This window comes from Nestor notabilis, unplaced genomic scaffold (assembly GCF_000696875.1).
Source record: "Nestor notabilis isolate BGI_N333 unplaced genomic scaffold, ASM69687v1 scaffold17064, whole genome shotgun sequence".
Classification (NCBI taxonomy): domain Eukaryota; kingdom Metazoa; phylum Chordata; class Aves; order Psittaciformes; family Psittacidae; genus Nestor; species Nestor notabilis.
The window spans coordinates 93,090-107,024 of record NW_009924439.1 but is presented as its reverse complement, the minus strand read 5'-3'; the positions used below and the strand labels follow the sequence as shown (position 1 = coordinate 107,024).

The following is a 13,935-nucleotide window of genomic DNA, read 5'->3' as shown; positions in this document are numbered from 1 at the left end:
AGGGAAAGACTTATACATTCCCTGATGTGAGTTCAGCAGCAGTATCAAAAAGTAAAGACAGATTCTTCTCAGAAGAAAATTTCTATGGCCTGTGAAATCTAGGAGAAATAAGAGAGATGTTTCAAGCCACTTTGAATTTTTTTTAATATTGTATAATTTTAAAAAATTCTTAGAGTAACAAGAAAGAAGGTACGTTTTTAACAGTATTCATTCTGCTTAAGGGTACAATAACAGTACTGAAGAATAGCAACTTTTATTCTTAACATTCACCAGCACAGTTCCACACGTGTACCATGACTGTAGAACGGTTACAGTTCTCGGGGGCCCAGTGTGACCAGTTCACGGTTACTTGGGAGTGGAAATGCAAATATAGGTAATGGAGCTGGTTTTGGTTTCTTTCCTTTTGGGACTTAAGGTGCAGTTTGTCATTGGTAGAAATACTCTTTATTGTGCAGTGATTGTGTTGTTTCCTAACAGGCAAGCAATGTTGAGCTAATGCTTTGAAAAATAAAAGGACATGCTGTTGGGTTCATGTATGACAGTATTAAAAGTCTGTCTGGAATAAATTCACTCTTGCTCTGTAGGCTTGTTCTTTGGTTGTGGTATGTAATTGAAGTCCCAATGATTTATAATGCCTTAGCACTAATTGTAAATTGTGAGCCTGTTTACTCCTAATATCCTTAACGAATTTCAAAACATATCTTTATAATCTGCTTAAATTCCCCAGGTACCTACAATGACAAGAATGTATCTCACTTTCAGACTTAAACTGCAGCCATCCCATTCCCCCGCCCATATTTCATTCTATCAATGCAGTGATGACTCTGTAATGTTAAAAGAGCCCTGACAATTGCATGAACAGTCTAGAACTGCACAACTACAGCATGTAGATCAGTGTGCATTGCATTTTTGACTTGAGTGTATTTCCCTAGACCATCTTTTCACTGAGCATGCAAAGCTCACTGGAGCGGGAATTCGTTGCCATTCAGAACTAGGCATGGTACCATGGGCCCAGGCGTGGCTGAAGGGAGCCTTCCAGAACACCAGACTGTACAGCAAGTTCCCTAGTACAGTATTAGGCAACTTGTTTTAGCAGCAAGCACACCTGAGGATGCCTACAGACATGGCAAGAGTACACTGTGCTCCCAGCAGCTCCAAAAATTGTGTTTTAAGAGCAATTGGACTTGCTCAAGGGATATAATGGAAACTGTAGGAATCAACTGATTGCTGTGTCAATTTTTCTCCAACAAGGTCTTTTTGCAAGTAACGATGCCTGTGGAATCAGCCTCTCACATTTTTTTCCCCATGTAGAAAAGGGAGATGAATGTTTTCATGCATGCTTAAGCATGGTACCCGTCAGCAGTGCTGGCACATGAAGCAAGCACTGCAGTGACTACGTTCATGTTGGCCTGACCACTCGGACAGTGACAGGACTCAAAACCAGTTCTCTCTCCTGCTCTCTCCACTGCCATTAAGTGTGCTGGGGGGGGGCTGCAATCCTTGCAGTAGCAACTGGACCAACATGCAAGGGATATTGAATGAATTAGAACAAATCCCACTGGAACTAATTATCACTTTCAGGCATTACATATGTCTTGTTACAGTATGTAGAATTTCTCTTAGCAGGGAAGTTGCAATGTTTGTGATAATGAGGTTGCACACTCAAGAACATTTAATTCAAAAACCTTTATATAGTGTATTGTTTGTCTGCTTAAAAAATACTATTTTTTTTTCTGTGTTATTCCTTATTTCTTGTCATAGCTTTTGAATCTTCAGTGCAAAGAATGCAAGCTGAGTGATGTTCTGGAGATGCTCTGGGGGCTCCTCAGTACATGCTAATCAAAGCAAAACTAAAATAGAGAAGCCAGGTTCTGAACAGGAAAAGAAATACTTCCAGTTTTATTCTAAACCAGCTTCCTTTGTGTAGTCTTCTCCCACATCCAGTATATGAAAGCAAAAGCTACAGCTTTGGGACTCAAGCAGACTGGGTTTAGCAGGCAGTGGAAATAAAGAGGTGAAAAACTGACCTTGTCAAGTGTTTGCTTGATGCATGTACTTCCATCTCATTACTTTTGTATTCATTTAGCTCTTTCCGAATTGCTGCCTAGGAATTGCAAATAGAAGATAGTTAACAATTTTGTAAAGCGTAAGTGTGATAAAATACCAGACTTGCAGAGCAGAACAGGAGTTTTCTAAAGCAGAAATAATAGGTCTTGGGTATAGCAAAGGAAGATGTCATTTTAATTATGTCAGTACCTTATCTGCTGCTGATAGTCTTGTCCATGGTTTATCTGCTCGCCTGTCATAGTCCTGTGCTTTTGCCACTTCCACATAATCGCTGAATCGAATCAGGATCTTTCTGTCTCTTAGTTCATCAACTGTAGGTCTCTGGTTAAGCTGTATTAAATAGTTTTGTAAAAAGTGTTAATAACAAACATCTCAATAAAATGTGCAATGTTTGGTGCTTCCCATCTTAGGTTAGTGTGCTAAGCCCCAACCCTTGGCAATTCCAGGGAAATACTCAATCCTTCGGAGGACTGTTAGGAGGGTAATAATGGTTTAAGGGGAGTTGTGGGCTACAGCACAGTGGGTTTATAATGGATGAAAGAGGAAAACGTTTTACCCTGGATTTTGATAAAGTGCATTTACAATATGTAAAGGAATGATAATGAATTTATTATGGTCTATGCACATGCTGTAGGGGTTTTCTGCTACAGTCAGCAGCAGACTGTCTGACTGTCTGTGTGAGGTTTTCGGGACTGGACCCATTGTAAGAATTTCTATTTGCCTTTTCCAAGTTATCAGCATATTTGGCTTATCATTCCAGTGGGGATTCCTGGGAACGGAACAACAGATCTAGTTCTGATTCTGAGAATACCTTAAATGCAAAGAGAAATCTATTGTGGAAGCACACCTGGTGCTCAGCAGGGAGTCAGCCCTGCTCCTGATTGCTGCAGAAAGTGAAGGAGTCCTTTTCCAGCAGTATAGCTGCAAAATACCCAGTGTGCAAGCAAATACCCCTTTTCTGACTTAAACTTTATATGTAAATATTCTACTAAGTCTCCCATAGCTGAGATAAGGTAGATACTTTTACAATTCATATTACCCAATGCTACTATCTCAGACACTCCTGAGGAGGATGTCTGTTAAGGGAGGTTTTGTGTAATAATGACCTCTATGGCTGGTTGATACTATATTGGTTTTGCTAGATTTCTAAAAACAGTGGAAGGTATTGTAAGATCTTACCTTTCTTGTCAGTCTCTGTTTGATTTCTCTCCTTTCTTCCTGTTCTGTTTGATCATTTCGTTCTGTGGGGAATATAAAAAAGAGAGATGACTTTCCACATGAGGAGGTTGGTATTTTCTAAAGTTACAGGCAATAAAAATGAAAGCACAGAAATATTAGTAGGTGGTTCTTAGTTGTGTGTTTTGTTAGTTCAGTAAATCACCCTGGTTCTCTGACAGAGTATCTAGTAACCTCTGTAGTAACAACATCAGCTTTTCCTAAAGTCAGCTCCAGTGAGATTTAATAAAACAACAGCAGCCACACCAGCTCTCCAGCTACATAAACTTCAGAAGGAAAATCAAAATATTTCATAGTTAATCATCATTTTTTATTCTCTGTAGTGCTGGAGCCCTTCACTGCTGTTAGATGCTTAAAAGATTTATTGCAGCAGCTCCAGAGAAAGTGTGTTCTTTCCTGCATAACCTCATTCTGAGGTGACACCTTTAGATGGTCACATAGCCATAGTAGTTATCTTGCACTTGCATACTTTTTCTCTTTGCTATTCGGGATATGCCACTGACATTGGAACCTCTTTATCCTCACGAGGTTTGCTTTTGTAGTGTCGTTCCGTTCTAACCTAAGGCAGATTGCTTTTGTGTGTTGTGCCTATTAACATTCAGGCCATGGTAACTCCTCCACCCAGGGTCTAAAAATAGACCAGAGTGCTGTAACACTGTGTGAAATATATCCTTTGCCTTAGGAAACGACTTAATGGCGTCTCTATTTCTAGTACTATCTGTTACTAAATTAAGGTGTGAGGCTGTGACCTGAAAAAAGCTGAAGACCTAGAGAAAAATGATTAACCATTGTGGGATTTTCTGGATACGACTGTGACTGTGTATCTGTAGATACATACCCCACTTGCATGAGATATTTCCAGTGTTAAAGCACACACGTGATTTTTAATACGCCTTGAAAAAGCACTACAACTGCAGATGAGTTTCCAAAATGACATTTTTAGTAATGAAGGATTTTTTCGCCTTACTTTTAGGCTCATTAGATTACACTGAAGTGCAATTGTAAGTATCTATTTAAAATAACACTGCAGTGCATAGCTATAACTGGCTATAGTAGAAATGTAAATCAAATGAATCTAAGATGCCATAATATGCTGTATTACAATTTGGTGGTGAGGCACACAAATGTGAAAGAGAATAGGACAGCTAAAATTAGTGCTTTGTCAGAGGTGAGCAGCTACTGAAGTCTGGAATGTTTGAAAAGAACAGGCTTTAAAAAGTAGAGTGTATTCTACGATGCAAGAAGTTACTAATATGCTTCATTCAGGTTTAATTCACCCCTTTTAAAGCAGATGTTCTTATCTATATATTTTAAACAGAGATCTTTCTGTGGTGTAGGGCCTTTTTAAGGTATGACTGTAATATGCACTGAGAGAATTCCTAAAGCAAACCTACAAGGACACATTTCTGATAAAAAAAATGCTTTTCCAAATGTAGTAAACATGTTTAGTGACCTAATTCGATGAGACATGCATCAGGTTCAGCGCTTATACCCAGCTCCAAGAAATAATAATAAAAAATAGTTCTTTTGGAAAAAACTAACTCAGAATTTGATAGGAAATGCTAGCAAGGGCATTATGAAACTTGGTGTTATTACAGAGCCAAACCAGAGAGGTTTTTCCCATCAATATCACTCTGCCTGTGTTTGGAGGGCTGGTTTTGTAAATCTCGGTGGAGAGACTCTCCCAGTCACGAAGTAGCATGTTCAGTGCTGTAACTCATTTTGCTGCTCCCTGAGTTACTCAGGGAACTCTTGGCTGTGTGTGGCACTAAACCAGTTGCTGCAGTAAAGAAGGAGCCAGGGACTGTACAGTGTGAGTTACGAGATGCTGTCTTTTCCCATGTGAACACAGCTTTCTGATGAACGCAGGACAAACACATGTGACCACCTGGGCTGTGATAGTTCATATGCTTTTCATGTTCATGCTAAACGAGCTGTGTTCCTATAGTTAAAGGACTTAGAAGATTGACAATATTGTAAGAGAGTGTCAGCTTTAAGTTAGCTTTTTAAGTATTACTTTTATTTGAGAAACATCTCCCTAAGGGAGATAAAAAGTCACTTCTTTTGATCTTCCCAAAATTTGTTTTAGAATAACGCAGTAATTGCACTCAGGCACATGCAATGAGCTTCTTTCTTGACAGAGTTCTTCAAATGTGAATTATTAGTCCTTGTAACAACTTTGGTGTAATATTGCTTCTGTTAGCAGTACGTATTGGGAACATCAAAGATGTTAGGAAACTAAGAACACAACTGTACAAACTCTTACAACCTGGAGGAAGTTGCAGTGATTTAACTGAAGGACATTTATACCCTACTTGTAATAAAAGGAGACTACCAATTTCTAAATTCACTCAAAACTGAGACTAGAGTTGTTGCATCTGTCCAGCCTTTTAAGATGACAGCTGACACAGGTAAGTGATGGCCCCAGCTCTTTACAAAATACTTATCTTTTTATATAGTGGAAGAGGTAAATCAAATAGAACCAGTTCTGATCTCAGCTGAACCAGTGTAAAGCCTGAGCCAGTGAACTGAAGTCAGTAAATGTGCTCCATGCTGGCAGCTCTTTAAATGAGATACAAATCTAAACCAGTATGTTTAGCTGGCATTCAGGAAATATCTTTAATTCTGCTTTATCTTCTTTCTGCTTTATCTCTCTCTAAGCTCATTATATGAATGTATTCAAACTTTTTTTATTATTAAAGCTGGTCAGTTTAACCCAGATTAAGGATGTAACCAGCACACTTCAAAAAGTAAACAGACAGGAACAGATTTTTTCAGTGCAGATCAGCTCTTCCTTAGCTGGGAAAAAACCCAAAGAAACAGGATTTCAGAGATCTTGGGTACTGTCTCTTGAAAATCTGGCCCCACATATTTCAGAATCTTGGGTTACTGCTGTTTCTTGTCTCTTGTGGAGGATGACAGATGAAGTTAGGACAAGTTCCATTCACATTTGCGAAGCATCTGTCCTTTTTCCCATTTAGCTATGCACATGTGAGACATCTAATTTTACCAAGTGCATTGTATGTATTGGAACAGTGCTGAAAATACCAGTAAGTACACTGTGGAATTCCTTTGTGTTAAAACTGAAATCTCCAATAACTTCAATGGCAAGAGCATAAGGTTTTTTCTATGAACTACAAAGAAAGTTCTGAGACATTAAATTTTAGGTAACAAAATGTAGATAACATTTTTCCTAGCAAATTACAATCATATGAAATATGAATCATTAGCAGAGGCAGTATTGCTTGGATGGCAAACTTATGTGGCTTTATGTTTTATGCTTGTTTAATGAGAAGCAAGCTATTTACATTACTCTGGGTTTCGTCTTTCAACACTAAATAGACCATGAAAATAACAGAAGCAAGATACTTTTCCTTCAAGCAGATGGCCTCCCCCTTCCTCCTGTCTGAGGCCCAGAGTGGAGACAATTCCAAAGCTCTCTCTCACCTTCCCCTCACTTACCAGATTCCCAGCACTTGTGAGGAAAGGGATGATGCTCACCACTTATTTGATTCCCAGGCCAGAACACGGATCTTTAGGAAGAGTTGCACATTTCTGCCTTGTGTTTATTTGAGAGATGTAGAGAACATTCCCCTGTGGCAGTATCTGTTACAGGCCTGGAAATGTTCCTCTGCTAATGTCTCAGAATGATCCTTTTTTGACTTGTCTTTGGGAAGCTCTCTAATGATATGAACAAATGTACTTGTTAGGAGAATAGCACCTCTGCAGGGATGCTTTCCCCATTCACTTCAGCCTTGGGGGTATTCACTGTACAGTTTGCCTTGACAGCCCATGTCTTGAAACATGTCAGTCCAATTCCCATTTCACTGTGTTACACTAGGATTGTATTCCTCTCTTAGACATCCCTAACAGTGTAATGAGAATGAAAATGACTTGAAAGACTACATATGAACCAGTCACTCTTCTCTGTACTAAATTGCATGCCTTTACCAAGTTGTAAATTCTGAATCCACGGTATTAGAAACCCAGGACATGTGAAAAACTAAAACTTTTAGGTACAGAAAATAATCCCAGTTAATTAATTTGTCTATTTAAAAATACTGTGGTCTAGAAATGCAGCCACTGGTTTCAGAAACACATATAAAATACTTCAGGAAAAAAAATACTCACGTTTAAGTATATTTCTTCTTTCTAGCTCCTCAACAGCAGGTCTTTGGCTGAGTCGCCTGCGGAAAAACACCAAAATCACATTTTGTACCATGCCTGTTCTTTGGAAAGTCTGCAGTATTCTGAGCTCTGGGTAGTGTTTTCCTCAGGGAGGGGACTACAAAAGCCCTCTCCAGGAATCGGGAAGAAAAAAGAAATACAAGAATCCTGACACCAGAATGCTTTCTTGTATTATTCTCCCAAATGTCAGCAATGCAGGTAGAAGTTCTCCTCTAGTTTGCTCTGCTGTCAGTGAAGCTCTTCCTCAGAATGTGAATCCTTTTCACCATACTTCCCAGACAGTCAGTTGGAATCAGTGCTCTCTAACAGTTAAATTCACTCTTGAGGGGGTATTTAAGGTGGTTATCAAATGAGTTTCACAGTGATCTTCTGTAGCTATCACTGCCTCTCCCTTTCAATCTCAGGTAGCAGTGGGCTTCCTTTTTTCTAGTAACACCAGTGGTGCATCCTGACAAAATGCAGACTTGCCAGAATAAAGCTTTCCTGTGGTTTCCCGAGTACACATCTAACAGACCAATCCAGCAGCTCTCCTCCTGCCTGCTGAATAAAAATTCGTGTGCTGCTCACAGCCTCATGCTGTCTGAACGGAATGTCTTATGCAGTTTCACCTCCCCTTTTCAGTAGTGCTGCTTCAGGATTGAGTCTTCAAATCATATGACCAGTGCCACGGTGATTTTATTGTGCATACTAAATGAGACTTCCCCACGAGACACTGCTAATATCTGCAGAGAATCTCAGGTAATTGAACCCCTCCCCTTGGTGCACACACACACACGCGGCGTTTGCCGTCTTTCATGTAATAATCCAGCAAGCAGATCGGAAAGAGTTTATGATGCTTTCTGGCCTGTGTCCTGGCAACGTTAAGGATTCTCATCGTCTCCTCTCCAGCAGATGATGCCAAGCCAGAGATGGAGTTACAAAGAAATAGAGCAGGGACCACACTGCAAACCCCTGCTGCAGTAGTTATCCCTCTACTGAGTATAGGAAATAAAGGCATGATTATGAAGTAATGCTATAACAAGATCTACATTTTATCTACATGGGGACACAGTCACCAGACTAAAAAAACTGGTCAAAGTACCTGATTCTCATTTCTCCTTGTTTTGTAAGCCTTACCATACATATTCACTCAAAATCAACCCTGTCTTTATTATCAGACCAACAGTCCAAATTATAAATGCAACTCCTTACCCTTTTTTAATCAATTTCCCTGAGATCCCTGGGAAAGCTTTCAGCTTTGGCAACAGGAAAGCATCACAACTGCTATACCAGATTCACACCAACAGAAAGCTTAGATGATGAGCTTTTGTGCTTAGAAACACCCACAGCCTAACTCTCGTTCTTCCTACCTAACCTTTTGGATCACGTAAGGGTTTTCTCCTGCTCTCTGGATTTCTTTTTTGGAGTAATGAGTTGGATACTCCAGCAGTGGATGTTGCAATAATCCAAAGTGAAACAGGAACGATGCTGAAATGCCATACTAAAGGCTTTAAACATGTATTTTTAATTCCTGTTACCCTTGGACTCCTCATACTTCACTCATTCTCCTTTATGCCTCAGAAATGATACAACTCTGTCTAGGTTTTGTTGGAAAGAGATAAACATGCATTTTATAATATAAATCAGAGAAGAATGACTTACGGGGAGAGCTTATCTGTAAATGAAAGATCCACCCGACCTGCTGCTCACATGCCTCTCTCTGAAACCATTCTTAATTACAGCCCTTCCATGTGAGATTTATAGATTCTCCCAGAATCTGTACATTAGACTTCAGAGGCCCCTTTTAAACTGGGGGATTAAAAGCCTATAAGAAGTGATTAAAGCAGTATGAGAATGCCTATGTATATGAATGCTCTTTGTATATACATATGTAGTTATAATACGTATGATGGTTAATTATTTAAAACCCTGTTTCCCTTCTGGCTTTGATAAATACATGGTGGGTGCCCTGAGACAACATATTTCTGTGCACACCCTCAGCTTTACCCACAACAGAAGGAAAAGGTGCAGATATACACAGGCATATAAATACACTCGGAGGGCATTGCTTTTTTATTCCTAAGTTTTTCAGAGAGTGGGCCACACTTCCAAGCTTTTTGTCATAACCATGAAACCAGAAGTGGAATTTCTTCAGAACAAATCTGTAACACGATTTCAGGAAGCTGGGAACAGAGTGAAAGCACCACATACAGCGAGAGGCACGATCAAACAACGGGAAGCGGCAACACTACTGACACTGTTGCTGCCAAGGTGTTGCTCTTCACAAGAAGCCCCTCTGTGTCCAGAACCCGCCTTGGTTCCCCTTCTCTGCTGTGAGAGCTGTGCTGCATGGCGGCTGGGCTCTGGGCGAAGGGGAAATGGCGCGGGCCGGTGAAGGTGGACGACTCCAGAAGCCTCCACTGATGGCTGCTGGCGGTAGTAAGGGGAAGCAGCAGTGAGCGGGAGGGCCGGCGGGGGGGCACACGTCCCTGATGTGGAGTAAATCAGGAGGCAGGAGGGTCTCTTGCACGTCCAAGAGCAGCGTGCCTGCTTGCAGCGCGCGCTGCCTCACCTCATCGTCCATCACGGCACGAAACTGCTGCGAGTGCTCAGTGCCCTGCCCCAGCTGCTTCGGGTGGGTGGAGGAGGGTGCCTCATCCCCCACGGGGGGCTCAGCAGCCCTCGGCTTCCTCGGAAGGGGGCTCACAGTCCCCTTGGCACTGCCAGCTTCCCTCAGAACGCCTGCAGCCGGGCTCGGAGCGAGGGGAGGGCAGAGGCGTTTCTGAGGGCTCTGGTCAGGCCGGTGGCTGAGCGTAGCACAGCGGGAAGCAGCAGGTTACCCCTGCCCAAAATGCCCGCGCCTCCCGAAAGGAGCTTGTAAGCAAGAAGCTGTTTCAGATGAGTTCGTGCTTCTGCTTAGACGAGTTGTTTTCTGGGCACCGTGGAGCTCCTCATGCTCTCCTGCATCTCTGTTTTGGATATTTATTGTCTGAAGCTGTTAAATGTGAGCTCCTGCCTCTGACAGAACCAGGGAGCACCCCCTGTGCATTGAGCTCAGTGTGCTCCCTCAGAAGGCGGCCGTCCGGCCCTGCAGAGAGGCAGCGCCATGGCCCCAGGAAGCACAGACTGGGCAATGGCGGCTGCTCTCCTCGCACCCTTGCTGGGGAGCACAGGCCAGGCAGCAGGGACTGAGAGACTAAGACTCTCGGGAGGGGATGCTCCATCTCCTGTGTTTAAAGGAAACAAACTCCAGCTGAATGACAATAATCAGCAGATTGCCTCGCAGCAGGGGAGCTGGTGTGTGATCCCAGAGGATGAAGCAGGTACCTTGGAGCAAAGGAGCCTTTGTGAAGGCTAAAAACTGAGCCCTCAGTGGACTGCGGGTGATCCCCACAAGTGTTGCACAGAGGATGTTGTATTTCAGAGCTGCAGACTGCTTAGAAGCAGAGTCCTGGCTCCTTTCACATGGGTTCACAAAGCTCCTGCACCTGAGTGTGGGTCGTGGCAGGGCTCCACCTGGGGCTTGTCTGCCTGCCCTGTGGTTGCTGCTTGAAGGGCTGAGGTGGGCATGAGGCTCCAGCACTGCTATGGCGTGGACGTGGACATGGACATGGACATGGACATGGACATGGACATGGACATGGACGTGGATGGGTGAGTCCTGTGCTTTCCATTTCTACTGCTTTTTTTCACCTAGAGGCTCAGTCCAGTATGGAATTTACCTCAGTGAAGTGACTGCAAGCTCATCTGGGAGGTCTAACATAGTGTGCAACTTCTATTGTGTCACAGCAATGGTTTCTTTTCAGTTTGATTTTTGGTATCTATTTCTTGATTTTGAGAAAAACGTCCAATTAATGCTGTTGTGTTCTTGGGTGATATGAAAATCTAGGTTTGGGTATTTTTGCACTATGCTGAGGTAGGAGCGTCCCCTCTGAGCACCTCTGCAGGGATAGCCAGTTTTGCAATGGTCTTTAATGAAAACTCTGAAGTAACTTAAAGGCAAGTCCTACCTGTGTCTAGATTCCCCGTGGCGTAAATGCATGGACTGCGACTGATATTGCTGGGGTCTCATGTTAAGTGTATCCACTCCAGGAATTTGCTTCCCCATTAGCTTAAGCCAAGAGATGCCAACAGCAGAATTAAGTGGAGCCGAACTGGCAGCATCTCAGCCCGGAGAGAGGGAGTCAGGGAAACCAAGCAGAAACTGAGGCACCAGTGTGGCTTCCCTGTAAATAGCACTTAGGTACAGGTCAGAGAGAGTTTGCTGTACATTGTCAGTGACGCTCCAAGATTGGAGAGAGACCAAAGTCTGAATCTTTTCTCACAATGCTAAAGCAGTCACCATACATTGGTGGGGATGATACAACACTACGTGGACAGCTAGTTCTTAAGTTCAGAAAAATAAGTTTTTCTGCTAATGTTGTTCTGTGCAAAGCGAGCAAAAATCTTCAAGCACCACGTGTTCTTCAGCTGTTTGAAGCTCGGGGAGTGTTCTGGGGTTATTTTCAGATTACGTTTAGAATGTTTTCTCCAGTAATTTGGGTTCAGAAAGATAACCGGATAAATTTATATGCTGCCATCTCTCAGAAGCCAAAGGCTTTGCCTGCTCCCATGTCCTCTGCAGTGTTACTCTGAGGACGGGAGGCACAGGCTGCTGCAGGGTAGCTCAGTCACCTGCGGTTCAACCCAGGAACACCCTGCAGGTATGGCCATGTGTGCTCTTGGTCTCGGGGTACCTCAGGTGCTGAGAGTCTGCACATGGCCTCAAGGTTATTTTCTCCATGCGATGTGCACATGGGTATGCTGTGATGTGCATGAGTGCTCGGTGCTGCCCCAGAGGGGAGCAATAAACACATGCATGTCTGGTGGTTTCCCTTGACCTACACGTGTGGTGTATAACTGTAGCAACACAGGCTGCCCGGGTGCTGCCCCTACCAGCCCCATGGGTGGGGAGGTCTCTGCTGGCTGGTCTGGTGGAGCAAGCTGCAGCCCTCTGCCACGGGGGCCCAGTTTGAGGTCCTGCTAACTAATGTGTTCGACACATGCACAAGTACAGGTGCCAGAGTTAGCTTCAAGGGAAAACTACTAATTGCTCATCTCCTCTGGAGCAAGGGCACATGCTGATGTGACCAATGACTCTTACATGTGCCTGTGACTCCTGATCAATGGATCGACGTTTACTTCATGCAGCCAGATTGTCTCCTTCACTTTCAAGGGAATTAATGTTGTGGACCTGCATTACACCAAGGTTGATAGCACTGGACTGTTACACGTGACTCTGAACCCTCAGCAGTCTGAGGATTTGCGTGTCACTAGGATCCCAGGGTCTGCTATAAGACGGGAAATGCATCTATATGTCCTGCAAGCTGAGATGCTGCCAAGTTCTCTGTCTTCATTTTTCACCTTAGCAGTGTCTGCTTTGTCTGTCACGGGAACTGCATCTCAGCAAAGCCACAGCAAACTGATGGCTTCTCACAGAATAGCTGATGAGACACAAACAGCTCACCTATATGCATATGGGGCTATGCTGACTTCCCACACTTCAGACAGTCCTTCCTTTCAAGCTCCTTTTACCAGCCTGCAGTCTCACCTGCCTGGCAGACCCTAGTTAGTGTTCAGCAGAATCCAGTGCAAAAAAGCTCATGTTCTTGGTTCCTGGGGTTTCTTATCTGTCCCCAAAATGTGTTCCTTTGTTTCTCAAATATTGCATAGATTCTGTTGCACGATATCTGTATGTATGATTGTCATAAACCTGGATTTCTTATGGATTTGTAGCTGAGGCCAAAAGGCATACTTTGGAATACTGTTTCTGCTTTTACTTAGTTAGATCCATGTGATTCTGATAATCTTTTCTGAAGGGAGGGATAGACTGAGTAGGCTTGGACATGTGCATGTGCCTGTGCACTCTGGACTGACAAGTGAGCAATCAATCCAGCTTTCAGTAAGTGAGCTGTAGCCAGCAGCAATTGCATTGATTGTCTCTTGTGACAGGTAGTTTTGCAGCTAGAGTTGGGAAGGGGGGTGGGGAGGATTCCTTTCACAGGAGACTTCCAGTCCAGGCCAGGGGAGGAGAAATGGGAGTGCTCTGTGCTTGCTTCTCATAAACCAGCTTGCGTCTGCTGCCTATCAGGAGGCAAAGGCTCTGCCTCTTAAATTGGCATCTCTATTACCAGAACATCATGTTCAAGTCACCAAGAAGTTTATTTTCATCCTTCCTATAAGTAGCTGTGATGAGGATGTGTGCCAGGGCTTTGAGTCACCCCCACGCTGCACTGTGGCAGTGCAGTACTGCTGGCAATGTACAATTATGGGTAGTAGTTAATTCTTGGTAGGAGGGACTTGCCTTTTACAGTCTGTACAAAATTAGAAGGCAGACACTGAGACACAGACTTATTTTACCCCAAGGTAATTCTGGAGCATGTAAAAAGTGGTAGCTGAATGATGTGCCAGCATTTCCCGTAACAG

At 43.1% G+C, this 13,935-nt stretch overlaps 1 protein-coding gene across 1 annotated transcript in view; it reads right to left on the bottom strand.

Moving 5' to 3' along the window:
* Positions 1-703: 703 nt before the first annotated feature.
* Positions 704-13,935, bottom strand: part of PHACTR3 (phosphatase and actin regulator 3) — a 48,322-nt gene continuing 35,090 nt past the window's right edge. The window contains exons 8-12 of the mRNA XM_010012603.1: positions 7,435-7,490; positions 3,247-3,308; positions 2,257-2,397; positions 2,028-2,104; positions 704-731 (exon numbers count right to left, since the gene is read on the bottom strand). Coding sequence (XP_010010905.1) covers positions 704-731; positions 2,028-2,104; positions 2,257-2,397; positions 3,247-3,308; positions 7,435-7,490 — 364 coding nt within the window. The remainder of the gene's footprint in view (positions 732-2,027; positions 2,105-2,256; positions 2,398-3,246; positions 3,309-7,434; positions 7,491-13,935) is intronic.